This window comes from Hippoglossus hippoglossus, chromosome 13 (assembly GCF_009819705.1).
Source record: "Hippoglossus hippoglossus isolate fHipHip1 chromosome 13, fHipHip1.pri, whole genome shotgun sequence".
NCBI classification, from domain to species: Eukaryota; Metazoa; Chordata; class Actinopteri; order Pleuronectiformes; family Pleuronectidae; genus Hippoglossus; species Hippoglossus hippoglossus.
In genome coordinates, this window is record NC_047163.1 from 15,219,949 (window position 1) to 15,235,015 (window position 15,067).

The 15,067-nt window shown below is 43.1% G+C and overlaps 1 protein-coding gene across 7 annotated transcripts in view; it reads left to right on the forward strand.

The window, feature by feature from the left end:
- Positions 1-7,634: 7,634 nt before the first annotated feature.
- Positions 7,635-15,067, forward strand: part of mecom (MDS1 and EVI1 complex locus) — a 139,848-nt gene continuing 132,415 nt past the window's right edge. For 6 of the 7 annotated variants that reach the window (XM_034604518.1, XM_034604519.1, XM_034604521.1 and 3 more), the window contains exon 1: positions 7,636-7,922. In XM_034604518.1, coding sequence (XP_034460409.1) covers positions 7,886-7,922 — 37 coding nt within the window. In that variant the 5' untranslated portion in view covers positions 7,636-7,885. Of the gene's footprint in view, positions 7,923-15,067 lie in introns of all 7 variants that reach the window. The other variant, XM_034604520.1, reaches the window with a different exon arrangement.

A 15,067-nucleotide genomic window follows, 5' to 3' on the forward strand; every position in this document is an offset into this window, starting at 1 on the left:
AAGTGCGCCACCTTTGCTTTCTGCACATGGAGTCTGCTCATTGTGTGTTGTTTATTGTCTGTTTACTGCAGTGCGAAAAACTAAATGCTGGTCTACACAGCCTGTGGTCCGGTGGTTTACACACTTTACGTGGTAATTTTGTTTTGTTGCACATACTATGGATTCACTTCTTTATATACATAATGAAACATAATGACAATAATGATATTGTCACTAAAAGATTCCACGATGAAAAGAGACTGATACACACAATGAGGTACATCTGTAGTTTCATTGTGGCAACATGTGAACGTTGAGGAAAAAACAAAACGGAAGTTCCCGCCCGGTTTCAAACCGAGGACCTTTCGATTGGGCGAACGTGATAATTACTACACTACGGGAACTGGTTGCCCCATGTCAAAGCATTTTGAATTTCCCCTTGGATCAACAACAGTTAGCTTCCGTATCTCCATTAAAGTACACTACAGTACACCATGGTACACTTCAGTTCAACAAAAGTATCATTACAATTATGTACAAATATGAACACGTCTTCACCGATTATGTGTGTGTACGTTTGTCGTCTTGATGTGTGGCTACGTTTAGAGAAGTGAGGATAATCAATAATATACAAAACAACAGTATAATACGCGTTTTTTATTTCTCCTCGAGGAGTTTCCCATTAAACGAAAACGTCTTTGATGCATAAAAATAGGGTTAGGGCCACAGAATGTTCTCCCTGAGGAAACTAAGAAGTAAACTCGAGGAAACACAGGCCTACCCCTGTACTCGTCGCTCTGCTGGTTCTCCTCCTCGTTCCTGGATGAAGAATAAACAGGTATGTTCCTGGTTCAATGCTAAACCTCATCATCATCATCTGTGTCTTGGATTGTTTTCACTCTTCACTGTTTTAACTCGTGAGCTGGTTTCACCAATTGGCTGCTACTGAATTGATTAATGACATGAGGATATTCACATGAAGCCCCTGTCTTCAAAACCCTTGACGCATGGTGGACTCAAAGATTAAATACACTCCACAACAGCAGAACTTTGACTTTAACATCTGCACACACAAAGGTGTAGCTTCTCGGATCAGGTGTGTTAGCGTTAAGGTGAAGAAGCTAGTTGAGGCAGCAGGGGCTGTAGCTCAAGTAGTGGCAGTGGCAGCTGTATAGTAATCTAGAGGTTGGAAAGTGTGCTGATCAATCCCACTTATTCATTATTGACTTGGATTTTCAATTGTAAATACTTTTTAATTGCTGCCATTTCTAATGTTTATCTTGGCAATCATGCCCATTGAAAGTGTGCAGAGGGAACTCCACTGATATCGTCGTATTTGAAAAGGGAGCTATAGGCCTGGTTAGAAGTATAATTCATCTGAAGCTGTTCACGTACAGTAAAAAATAAAGAAGAAATTAGTTAAAGTCAGATCGACTGCAGGTCTGCATCAGCTACTTTATGACATTGAATAAGATGTTCAGCCTCCTGATCTTTTACTTTGAAGGCAAGCCATTTCTTTTTCTGTCTCTGGATTTTCTCGATCAATTTTCATGGTACAAGTAGGATGAGGGAACAAGTTGTTTCGTGGTTGCGCTGAACTGTATTGTACGTCTTCATTTCAGTTTACCGCGTTTAGACAACACCCGCTATCGAACAATAAGCTCACACCCATCAACATTTATGTGCATACACCAAAGAATGAAATTAGCCAAACCATCCTAAAGTGACATTTTATATGCAGATGAATTATGCTTCATGCATCAGCTTACTGTAATTATCAGCTTACAATAATACCTGGAAAAGCAATTTGTAATTGTGTTGATAAAAAAATACACTTGCTGCACATGGTGTTTTGTTGACTCTATTTCCCTCTTCATTATCCTGAGCTAAACTGATTAAAGAGTTGCAGAGCTTTTTTATTTTGAAATGTTGTGAACTCGGGTCTGAAGATTGCGTCGATGGCTTAACAGACCTCTGAAATAGCCGACATGCAATTTGTCAAAAACTAGTAGTTCATAAAATCAGTCAAACACACATAGACACACACGTGAACAGTGATGAAGCAACTTCAGTTTTATTTTATGACAAAAATTAGACTGCAGATAAACCAGGTAGGATGATCACATGGTTTTCTAACTTCACTCTGCACAATCAACTGTTTATAAAATTGCTCTGCACACAAACAACACAAAAGTGACAGTATCATTGTAGAACTGTTTGAGGAGGACTCACTAATGACAAGGAATAATTCTGAAGTAGCTCCGGAGCATTAACACAGCCCGAGCTGTCAGCATATTCCAAGCATGCAGGTGTATAATGGGTACGGCACTAGCATGATACAATTCTTACACTTACAATAAATAAATACATGTGCATTATTTTCTGACAGTAAATAATTTTCTTTAATAGCTACTGAAGGGTGAACATATGGCCACGTCCCTGCCCACACCTCAGCTGACCATAAAAATACTGTCAACATAAAAATACAGATGTTGCCAATAACACTAATGGTGCAGCTCATGTCCAAAGTGTCCCAGGAGGCCGTATGATAATGTGACAGTGTGCATACTGGCGATGACTGATTTTGTCTTGGGTGTGCAGTCCCTATACAATATCATCTATTAGTTAAAGTGTTAGGCTCCCTTAATAATGCTAACAGGAATGAAAACTTTGGTGCTGGGGTTTTCTATTGACTATTTTGCTTTGTCTACATTTAAAATAAATACAGTGTCACTGGCGTCTGGAGAAAACGAGGCCCTCTGCTGCATTCCCTCTCCTGTGGACACTCTCCGTCTCGTCTTGTTGAGGTCAGGTAAGTAGGACTCACCCTGTGCATCGCAGATATCTCAGGAGACAGACGATGTTAAATATCATAGATCTTGTGGGAACCTCTCAATTCATAAAGTCACCGTCCATATTGTTCACACCGAGCCATTTATTGATTTTCTTTTTATCTTGTCTGTTTCAAGTTCAATCGAACAGTGTCCTAAGCACTCAGCCACCGTTGACTCGTTTTCTCTTAATATGTCCCGAGCATCCCATCCATCTGGGTTTTTTTAATTGCCCTGCAACCGGGAACCTGACGAGGATCCCACTGTCTGCTGTTACTGGAAACGGAGATAAATAAACTTGATCGACTGTCCCATTGATTACTTGTCACATCTCTCTGATACTGGTGCAAGGGGAGCATCAGTGGAAATTGATTGGGATGCGTTTGTATCTTTAGTCTACGTCTCGGGGTACACGCCCCTCTCATCAAGCACCCCTCAGAGATAAATATGTCTGTGGCCAACACCAGCCCTATCAATACTACTTCCACAAATTGTCTCAGGAGCGCATCGTAATCTGTCTCCCAGGCCGGGTACTGGGTCCAGAAGCTGTTGTTAAAATGCACTTTACTCCAGTAGGAACCAGAGCAGCTCATTAACCTGTCACATGTTACCTTGTGCTTTTGAATTCATTCACTTGATCCATACCAAGCCTTCAAATGATAAAACCCACTATTACTTAGACCTATTTTTTCTTATCTTTGCTGTTAGTCGAAATGTGGGGCTATACGATGTGGCTGCAGCATTTCCAAGAATATTTATAAATTATTCATTGTTATTTCAATCTGTTATTTTGCTTATATTTATTGCTAGACATCATATAATTATTTATTTTTAAAGGGAAGAAACCGATTCCTCACACTACATATTAAACACTACTGGATAGTACCCACTAGAGGTCGCAATAGTATAAGAAGTTTTAACAACGACGTCGACCATGTTTTCTCACCGCCTCTTCCTCATGTAGTAATATTTGGAACAAGCACTAATTCAGAGCCATATCGCATTTTGTGGTCACGGTGCTTCATGTTCGTGGTTCTTTATTGATTTTTGTTACTATATTATTTTGCAGGTTCAAATAACTGTTATAATCTGTTTGGTATTATAGCCATTGTGCGTCCTCCTGTTCAATCGCCAACAAATAACAGAAACATATATATTTTTAGAATGCTCACATTTTTTAGATGCAATTATTATTTTTTAAATTATCTTATTTTTTTTTATCGTAGTATTATTCAACCATATTTATGCTAAAGAACTAGCACTAGCATTGTTTATTGACAAAAATATCTTCTCTTGTTTGAAAATAAGTGTAAAATCGTTATTATGTGATGGTATAAAAAATTAAGGCATCATTGCATTGTATTAGTATAGTATAAATATGGGATAACACCACTTTAAAATAAACCAAAACACATTAATGCATGTAGACCTGTTTTTTTCTTGGGTTGTCTCAAGCTTTTATTGAAACATGATGGAGACGTTAGGTGGGTCAAATACATCTGTCTTTAATTTATTTGATATCTTTTGCCATCGCAGTGTCTTTTTCACTTTGCTCTTAAGGATTTTCCTTCACCTTGAAAATGACCAGGCTTTTAAAGCATGACTTTTATCCAACTTCCCCATGATGTCGCACTCATTTTCAATTCACAAAAATAAAACATACAAATAAAACAAATAATAAAAGTTAAAGGTGTGTGTTAAATCAAATTGGCTGTCATATATTATACCTCATCTTTTACTCTATAGCAATATCATTATCTTCTTCTTCTTTTTTTTTTATAATGGGAATAACAACACCTTGGCCCAGAGAGAATGAATTATTTTCTCCACCTAAGTATTTAATATTTTATTGCATTAGCTGGTGGAAGCTGCGTTTGATTGGGTCGATAATTCTCCACACAGGGGCAGCATGCACTGAGCCAAACACCTCGTTCTCACGCTGCACACATGTAACAACAATTTTTATAAAAGCAAGAAATCATTGCACTATTATATTCGCCGGGTCGGTGTAATAATGCACAGTAAAAAATCAAACACTCACTAAACACGTGCTCCTAACGTTACAGTCTGAAATGTAGCAGCTACAGGCCCATGGTATTCAAGGGCCAGGAAACAATGTGGGCCTCAAGTGATGAAATTTATATTTTCTATTAGTCATTTCATATATGTCTCTTTATGCCTATTATGGGCCACATTTTGTTATTATTAATAATGAGAAAATACGCGTTATATTTATTATTATATACATTTATAAAGTTTTAATTAAATACCTTATTTTTTGTTTTTAATAATTCGAAGACTACAAAGTCAATATTCCATTCATTTATTAGGTTTTTTGTTTCCAGGCTGCAGGTTCGCTTGGACAAAGCAGTGATAAATATCCCTGTTGATCACTTGATTGATTACCTTTCTTAAAGGTCACGCGGGCGCTGGTAATTTCCTTACGCCGGAGGCTCCCTTTTCACTTTTAGTCTGCGTCCGTGCGCAGCCCCAGTACGCACCGTGCTATTCCTTTAACCCCTTCACGGCTTCAGTCAAATCTACAACACATTCATTTAGTTGGAATGCAGATTATTAAAATACATGTGCGGTACAGAATGTGAGTCGTTCGTTAATAGCTGGTGTTTGTTTGCGAATTTGACCCTCAAGTGCAAAAGTGAGGCACTGTTGTTTTTTTAGTATATACCCACATCTGGGTCTCGAACCCAATTAATTTCTAATAATTACGCGGCACGGGGCTGCGGGGATGTGCGCGCCGCTCCGCCCTGCCACCGGGTTCAGCGTGTCATAATAAAATATGTAGAGGGTGGGGGGGTTGGGGGGGGTGGGGTGGGGGGGAAGAGAGAGAGGAGTGAGTTATTGTGGTGAATGAAAACTGTTTCCATTTAGTCTAATTGAGCGCGCCGCCCCAAGCTCTCTCTCTCTCTCTCTCTCTCTCTCTCTCTCTCTCTCTCTCTCTCTCTCTCTCTCTCTCCGTGTGTTCGTGCGCGCCACCCTCTCGGGCACGGCGCAGCTCATTTAATAGCAGCATTTATGTCATTACAGTGGAGGTAGGGTGAGGTACGAGCTATAATAAAGCGTCAGTATTAACCTCTCTTCACTCGAGACAGTTAAATGGGGAACATCAGCTCCGGGACGTCCCAAAGTTTAGTTTAGTTAAGTTTAGTTTAGGACGAAGTTGAAATAGGCCATAAAACTGGAAAATTTGAAATAGGCTATAAAATTCAGTGGAAAAAAATAAATTTGCCCTTTTACGCAATTGTGCGTAAAAGAGTTCGTTACAAGAGGTTATATTTTAATTTACCACTTTGCACTGAAACTGTCCTTTATTTTGAGATATGGTTGAAATCATTTCCATCAGAAATAATTGTCATCTGTATGTTTCCTTTTTGTGCACAACGCACAGGGCGTATCTGCGTTATTGAAACATTACACGATGACATGCTTCGCTTCTGGTCAGCGGTTCTACCTGTTTGTTTTCTTCTTGACATTGCATGATGTCACGACTTCAATCAGTTTCAACACACTTTGGAATCGATGGCTCGAGTTCACAAGCCATTAGAGAGTTCATCTGCAAGGTCAGGGTGACTTCATGCGGATCTAATTAATTGCCAATTACTTTAATTATACCCCGTCCCTATTTAAGGACGTATCAACAGACTGCACCTTTATGATTTCGTTTTCTTCATAAATGTTGCGATAGAATGAACTGTAAAAAAAAATCCAGATCTTCCGTTTCTGTATCTGACTGCTGCTCTACTTTGCTGATATGACTCAGTCTCTGAATATGCCTCTATAAAATGTTGATGTGATAACAGCAGACATGCAGTGGTTTTATTGACTTTTTGTGCCTTGGATGGCATTTATGAGTGTGGCCCCTTTTTCAGAAGAATCCAGCGTGAAGAAAAAAGAAATGTTGATGCAGACATTATTTCACCCACTGAGATGAAGGTTTTGGTCGAGTCCTTTTTTTCTTTCTTTCTTTCTTGTTTGATAGATCCTTCCTCCTTCCATGTGAAGTCAATTAAAACATTCTTATCGAGTCCTCAGCAATTACCAAGTGATGAAATTTACGCACTGCAACCGAGAAGTCTCAAACAGGCATTAATGCTATAAGCACTTAAACGTATTAATAATTGTCAGCACAGAAAGAGAAAGATGGAGAGAGAGAAATAGAGGGGGAGAAGAAAAAAAAAACGGGGCACTCTCATACTATAGCTGTCAGTCGGGTGCCCAAGAGAGAAAGAGGGAGGGAGGGAGGGAGGAAGGAAGGGAGGGGGGGGGGACGTTTTTCCTTCATTTTCTATGCAATGCTCTGCGTAATGGTGAAAATACAAATAAAATATGTAACATTTTTGGCATCGGTGTGATTTGTGTGAACGGTGATGAATTGGACCATTTAAGACAGAAAATGTGCGCAACAAGGAATGAGGGCTGTTATAATTAACGTCACCGGCGATGTGTGTAAAACATATCACATATGACAAAGTATTGCACTGAGGGATCGGTCTTTAACACTTTGTTTTATTTTTCAAGAAAATAATGAGCGTGCATCATTGTGGTTCACTTGATTTCAGATGCTAAGATATTTCTCTGCAGTTTCATTTATTTTACGAAACCTGCACTGGACGCGTCTCCATTGCAAAGTTCCCTCATGCGTCAAATCAACAAGAGCGCACGACCGAATCTGAGGCTGCACCATCGTTGATCTTTTTCTTCTTTTTTTTTTTTTTACAGTGCATGCTCCGCTTTCTCACTCTGATAGTTTGAAAAGTTGCAGCTAAAGGCAGATGCATCTCCTCGATCCGCACACGCAACGTCTCCAGGTTAAAACAGCACCAGTGATAAATCGTCCCCAAACTTTTTCTGGCACTTGCTGCCCGGCACATTTTTCAGGGGGGCTGTGCGCATGTGCGAAGGTGCCCGGGACTGACAATGCTGGAGAGATAGCGCGTTTGGTTTGGATTGAGAAACCCAGAGAAAAAAGGGGGAACCACAGAGAAAAAAAAAACAAAAAGGAGGAAAAAAGATCCGAGAAAAAATCCAAACAAACCCACGCCGAGAGACTGGGCAGCATGAGGTCCAAAGGCAGGGCACGGAAACTGGCCACGAGTAGGTGCAACATCCCTTTCTTTTTTTCCCCTTCTCCTTTTCAAACATGCCGTCTTAACATCTTACCTATCGCTGTTATCACCGCGTCTGCTTCTACTTTCTGTAACCGTTTCATTCTCCTCCAGGCAAATCCGCACTTTCACGCGCAAAGAGTGACAGAATGGTGATGTTGTCGCGAAAGGAGAAGTGAGTGGAGGAGTGTAAACTTTAAAGTTGAGCGGAGCGATGGAGGAACTTTTGTTGCGGGGCGTCCGCTCCTGTATATTGGAATCGCACGGTTGCATGTAGTGGGCGCTGTAGCTTAACGTAGTGGGTTAAAATCCCCGTGTCCTGTGCGTCGGCAGTTGCATCGTATTAGCTGCCCGGTGCTGCAGCGCGTGGTGCTGCTGGTCTCTTCAGTTTTTTTTTTTTGCCGGGGGAGCAAGTTGGATTTTTGAAATACAGAAAGAAAGAAATTTTAGAAAAACCGATTGATGGAGAGAAAAGGAGGATTTAGGCAGACGTGGTAAATGTTGCAGTGGAGGGGATCTTGTTTGTGAGGCATGCAGTTCGCTCCGAGCTCCCACGAATGCACCATGTGTGTCTGTAGTTAGATTTTATACCATTCTGGGAAAAAACAACCACAAATGCATATACTGTAATGTTTAAATTTATTTGTATGCTGCAGTGTTATATGTTGCTGCACGTGGTTTGTTTTTTTTGCAGGACGCAGCTCCTCGCTCTGTTTGCAAAAAAATATATATCATTCAGGATAAAACAATAACTTCAACTATCCAATTAGTTTTATCAAGTGAAGTGTAATATCGAAACACTCTCGTCATTAAATCGAGTTCATTATTTGGATCCACTATAATAAGTTATGCGAGATGATCGATAGAGCTGTTCATGCATTGATTTGCTGCAATAAATTATCAATAATTATATTGTGTTTTCTAAAGCTGCTCCAGTCTGCATGTTGTAGTTGTATTTTTCCTGTGATGGTTTGCATATATACATTTATCTGTTCTGTTGCCTTTCATTTGAATTTTGTCTAACACTAAAATGCACACTATATTAATCTGAAAAAAATTTGCAATTTTCTTTTTGAAAGAAATTATGCAGATATGTAAAAACAGAATAGCAACAATACAATGTAATGACCCAGGCCTGCAATATTTTAGTGTTTGGATAAAATGTTATTCAAAGCAGGTCAGGATTTTCACGAGTTTCAAAGACTTTCAGTTAGATCAGTGCTCAGTATTTACATTGTGCATGTAGTCCTGCATTTTATGCATTAAAAACAAAGACAAATAAAACAATATTTAAGAAAAACAGCAATGTGTGCAATAGCTGCAATGTAATGTCTGCACTTATTTGTGCAGTTGATGCCAGCAAGCAGCAGGTTATGGAGAAGTTGTTACATGTGTTTGAATTGGTTTGGCCTCACAGAGATATCCGAGCTATAATAAAGACGTATTGATGCAGTTTAATCAACATATAAAGTGAGTGCTTTAGTGTGATTCTATTGAATGTGGTAGAGACATGAACGTGCACGCGAAAACACACACGCACGCATCGTCATCATCATCATCATCATCATCATGAGGAAAGAAACCACTTGTTTTTCTTTCTGTCTGTGACTGTGAAACACAACACTTTGCCTCGGAATAAGACTTTTTATTACCGTGCACAGAAACGCACCCAGAGGAGAACAAGCAACAACTGCACCATTTTCTGCATATTTGACAACCATTAAAGTCCTTCTGTGAATATGGCAGCTAGAGCCTATTATTCGCTGTGTATTTAAAGATTATTATTCTCGGGATGGAGGGTCTCTACCTCTTGGGTCAGAATAGGGGGGGGGGGGGGTGTTGTGCGCCCCCCCCCCCCCCCCCCCGGAGGAGCGGGCTCGCCCTGGCCCCCAGCCAGGTCTGCACAGTGTCAACAGTGAATATTTAAATTCCCAGACCCCTCATATGGGCTCTGCTGGTAAATGTGTTCAGTGTGTGTCCGGAGAAGTCGTGTTAAAAACGGGCATGTGCGGGAGGGCCTCCTTGCAAAACGGTCGTGTGATTTCCCCCCCCCCCCCCCCCCCCCCCCCCCCAAAAAAGGAGAGAGGGTGCATGTAGACGAGGTGATGGAGAGGTGGTAAACGTGAGTGATTGATGGAGGCTGAGCTGATTAGTCCAGATGTAATGTGGTGCGGCCGCAGAACTCGCGTTTGCTTCCCCAACTAAGTTTAGCCGAGGCGCGCACATGCGGGCCGCACCCCGCGGTGAATGAGATGGAGGGAGAGGAGGTGGAGGAAGAGGAGAACTTGGACGAGTCAAACTCCAGCTCGGTGAACAGGCCCAATTAAAGAGCCACTTAGCATATTTGTGTCCCAATAAAAGCGCTTTGATTATAGTGTGTTCAGAGGGCTTTGATAAATTGTCAGGAGTCATCTCAATAGCGATTAATCTCGCACGAGCCACTGGGACTAATAACTGGGATTTACGCATCTATATGTGACATGTAAATCTGAAATTTGGGATAATTAAAGGAGAGGTTCCATGACACATATTTTGGAAGCTTAACAAGTGGCAGTAGCATTGAAATCACATGAGTGTGTGTCCACAGGCCTGCAGGGATACACACGTTCATCTGATACACATTTTGTCATGTCTCCAGAAATGTTGTCATAGATGCTTTACCTTTCAAATTGACGTCCCTGATTGGAAGGTGTTTGTGCATGTGTGCGCGTGCATGTGCGCGTATATGTGCGTGTGTGTGTGTGTGTGTGTGTGTGAGGCCTCCGGATCTCGCTGTCCGTCAGGGTCTCTCTCCTCCTCCTCTCCGCAGCCGAGGAGCGCGTCGTCCTCCTCACTTTGTGCAATGGGCCATGCATCCCGCGTTTGTCTGGCGGAGCTCATTAAAACGGTTAATAGATCGGCCCATTTAAAAGGTGAGAAGGAGCGGGCCGGCGCGAGGGAAGTGAAATAGAGACCCCCCCCCCCCCCCCCCCATTAAACAGCCCCTTGTTGTCCCGGAGCGGAGCTCTTTGCCTCCGCTGCGCTCGGTGCCAGAGCTCCGTGCGCAAATGCCCCAAATCTCCCTCAGTGCACAGGCGCATGGGGTCGAGAATCACTGGGGCCCACGACGGAGGTGACTCCTCTCTGTTCTGTTGGCTTATGTTAATGCTGCTTTGAGTTAGATTTTGAATGCAAATATAGAAAAAATATAGAGGCCCCTAATATATTTTTTCTTGCACTATAAGAGTGAAGTCTTAAATAGCAAACAAAAAAATCTATTGGTTTGATTGTTTATTGTTGGCTATCACCACTAGGGTAAATAAAGATTTTAGATTTAACATTTCAATGCAACATTCAATAACTTAATCCATTACTCCCCCCCCCCCCCCCTTTTTTTAGTTTGTGTGTTTGCTTTAGATGACAGATTGTGCATGAAATGCTCACTTAAACTTGAAGGAACGCCACTTGTACCGCTGACACAAATGCTTGTTGTGTAAAAGGTTTCTGTCAGTACCTTTTTTAGAGGAGTTACATTTTTCCACTTCAATGTCATGGCCGCGGAACAATTATAGGATCTGTCTGCAGAGGTTGTGGAAGTGAGCAAGCACACTTCCAAACATGCAGCGCAGCATTTCTGCTTGTTATAATGGGACGGCTGCTGAATGCTTGTCAAACCAGGTGTAAAGCATGTCACGGACACGTATGCACACAGAAGCACATGCAGCCTTTGTGGGTGTATTAACTGTGTTCCGAGGTACAAGCGTATGTCTGTGTGTGTCTGTATGTGTGTGTTGGTGGGTTTTGGGTGGCGGGGGCAGGTTCACTGTGACCCAGGCCCTCTCATCTATCAACGCCCCCATCTGTCTGACATGTCGTCCACTTTCCTCCTCTCTTTGGTGGGGAGAAGGGTTCTTCTCCCCCCCCCCCAAAAAAAAATGCCCCTTTTTCGGAAGGTCTCTGATGTTAATGAGTCGTCCAGGACTCGGTCTCAGGGCTGTAAACACAGAGCTGATGAGGTTAGTGGTTTGTTTATGCACTGTTGTCACCCACTTGAAGGATGGCCCCATGTCCCGAGCAACTGGGGAGCTTCCAGGCCCCGTCGAGGGTCCCCTCTCAGGCCCTGACACAGCAGCGGCCCTGCCCCAGGGGCTTCTCTCCCGTCTCCACTCCCCTCTTATCCAACTGCACTTCTCCATCTCAGCCCATCATTTATCCGAGGAATTTCATAATGCTCGAAAAAGCACACGCACAAGCATTATTTTTTGGAACGCTGCTCCGGTGGCAGGTACAGAAAAAGTGAGTCTCTATGTAATTGTGGTGTCACTGAGTGTTGCGCTGATGGGTGAGGCGATAGCGTGTTTGTGTGTTGCATGTGTGGGGTGGGGTGGAGGGGGTATGGTGCAGCGATCCAGACAGGGCAGTGTGGGAACACCAAGGGATGGATGGAGGCAGGGAGGGTGGGAGGTGGCTGTGCAGCAACATGTCAAGCCTGGGAACCGCTGTGTGTTTACCACAGGGAAACCGTACCAACACAGAACAATGAGTGCGCCGTACCCCTTCTAAATAAAAAAAAAGGCATTTCTGCTTTCTTCCCCCCCCCCTAAAGGTCATGGAGTTAGAGATAGGGAGTCCACACAAAAGCCTCCTGTCTGTCGGCAGTCTGGTCTGGCCCAGTGCGGTGCCAAGGCTGAGGTCATTATCAACAGAGCGGTCCCAAGCTAAGCATATTTTCATAGATTGTGCTTGTGTGTGTGAGTGTTTGCTGGAAAGGGAGGCGAGGCTGCGCATGTGCTCATGTGGCTGGGCCGAGTGTGGACGTGCGATTTTCAGAGCGTATTTCACAAAACAAAAGGCCCTCTGCGGAGCGTTCACATCCCCGGCATATGGCTGTCAAATTTGTGACGCGCTGCCATTTTCTCATCGCAAATTGGTCCGAGACAAATGACGTTTTTGCTGAGTTGAAAAGTTTACCCTCAACGTCAAACTGATTTGTGTCGTTATGATGTCTGAGAAGTTATAATGTCAACAGATTGCTGATGGTGCGGTTCGCCGGGGCTATTAATGGGCCGGTGCGAAGTTGGCGACTCCTTGGCGCGCTGTGAGAGGGGACGTCTGTTAGCTAATTAAAGAAACTCAATCATTTTATACTCCAATCAATTACCTGGTAGCAGGCGGTAGAAACAGGCCCGACACTCTGGCCTCATGTCTCACATCGGCTAACTACACTAAGTCACTTTACTACATTGTTTACTGCTTTTATGGGAACGAGGACTAAATAAGAGGCTTGATATGACTTCATGCTGACTGCCAATGTGCGTGTGTCCTACACTTCACACTAGACTGCAGATATAATGTCCGTTTTTCATGCAGTATGATCATTAACTTTTCAAATTCACCCCCCCCCCCACCAACAGAATGGCATTAAGTGGATTTATCACTTCCATCCCAGTTGTCCATATCTCAACGACCCTTCAGCCCCTTTTGGATAACACCAATGTTCCTTTGAATGAATGATGAATATCTTTGTTCTGGCAGGTTCGCTAGAGTCACGTGTGTTTGCTTGTGGACGTTGCTTTTTAATCTCTCTCCCGGAGGATTCAGAACAAGAACAGTGGGTTTTTTTTCTTTTCTTTTACTCTTACACACTGGAGGCACCACATAGCTATAAACAGGAATTACCCAACAATCGCTTTGTGAATGTGGTGATAACAGTCTGTTCCAGCACTGCTCGGGGATCTCCCTGGGCGGAGCAGGCTGGCCCATAGGGATGGAAGGAGTGAGTGAGTGAGGGAGGCATGGACATAAACGGGGGAGCAAAACAAGAACATCAGGTAATGCCCATAGCGGAAGAGGCCGGACAGAACAGGGCGTATATAGTCTGCGAGCATTTATGTTTTTATGTACTGCCAGTATTCCTGTACACCTTTTTTATCTCTGCTACAACAACCACATCCCACCTCCCACCCTGAAGCTCATCAAGTGGTGACCGCTTGAGGAGATGCGATCAAAGGTGGGGCTTTCCAGATGAAGTCCACCACATCCGCCTGATTGGATCTGATAGCAGCTGTCTTGCCCAGGTTGTAGTTACAATGGGAAACAAAACAGAGGTGAAAAGCCATGACAAGCTGTGAATTCATTATTGTAGGTAAGAGAGTCAAAGGGTCAGTAAAGCCAAACTAGCAAGGTCTACATATATTGCAGGTGGTATTTTATTGTGAAACATTTGCCCGCCGTTGACGCTCCGCTGATATGAGCATCGCACAGTTCTTGAGCTTTTTTGGGCCAGATAGAGATCTAGTTTTCCACCATTAGTGAGGCATGAATCATCAATGTTCACCTTACTGTCCCACTCCCAATCCCATGTCTGAGAAAAGGAAACATCCCGTCCCTGTCCTGCAGAGATCTGTTCTTGATGAATTCCCCTCTGTGCATGGTGTGGGCCCGTGTAAGCCGTGCACCTTCTGTGTGTGCACGTGTGTTGTTGGTCAGCCAGGGTCGCAGCAGAGGAAAGAATGTGGCTGTGGATAGGAATGCAGGGCTGATTAGCGCTGCTTACCTGTAAGTGAACTGGACGTGCCGGCGTGTGATGAGACCGAGGAAACGAGGGAACAATAGGACAGTAGAGATTCCTTTCCACGCCGCATTCCAGCGATCCTGCGGACAGGGCCCCCCGCTCAGAGCTTTGATGAACCCTTCTCGCAGCTTCCTGGGATTGTCGCTCCTCCACAAACACAAAAACATGAAGCGGTACGCGAGCGGGGCCAGGGAAGAGAGAGCACGGCCCTCCTCAGGATGTCCTGTTTTGATTAGCGTTAGCATCCTAAAAGCACCATAGAAATATTATTCTAACACGGAGAAGCGCTCAGTGGTGACACATCCACTTCTTTCCACTCTCTGACCCCGAGGGTCAGATACACTACAATGAGCCAGGAATCAAAGAGGTGCTCCTCACCCAGTTATATGACTGAGGAAATCATGTGAGGAAAACACGGTGATTAAACGATAGGGAGAGATTTCAAGGCCTGTCAACAGGTGGATGTTTTTGGGCCGATGCTTTTAGAAACTTTTCAAGAAACACCTGACAATTTCTGAAGTGATTATTCAAATTTTAAATAAATGGTGGCATCTTTAAAAATTGCAAGCGTGTTTTTAGTA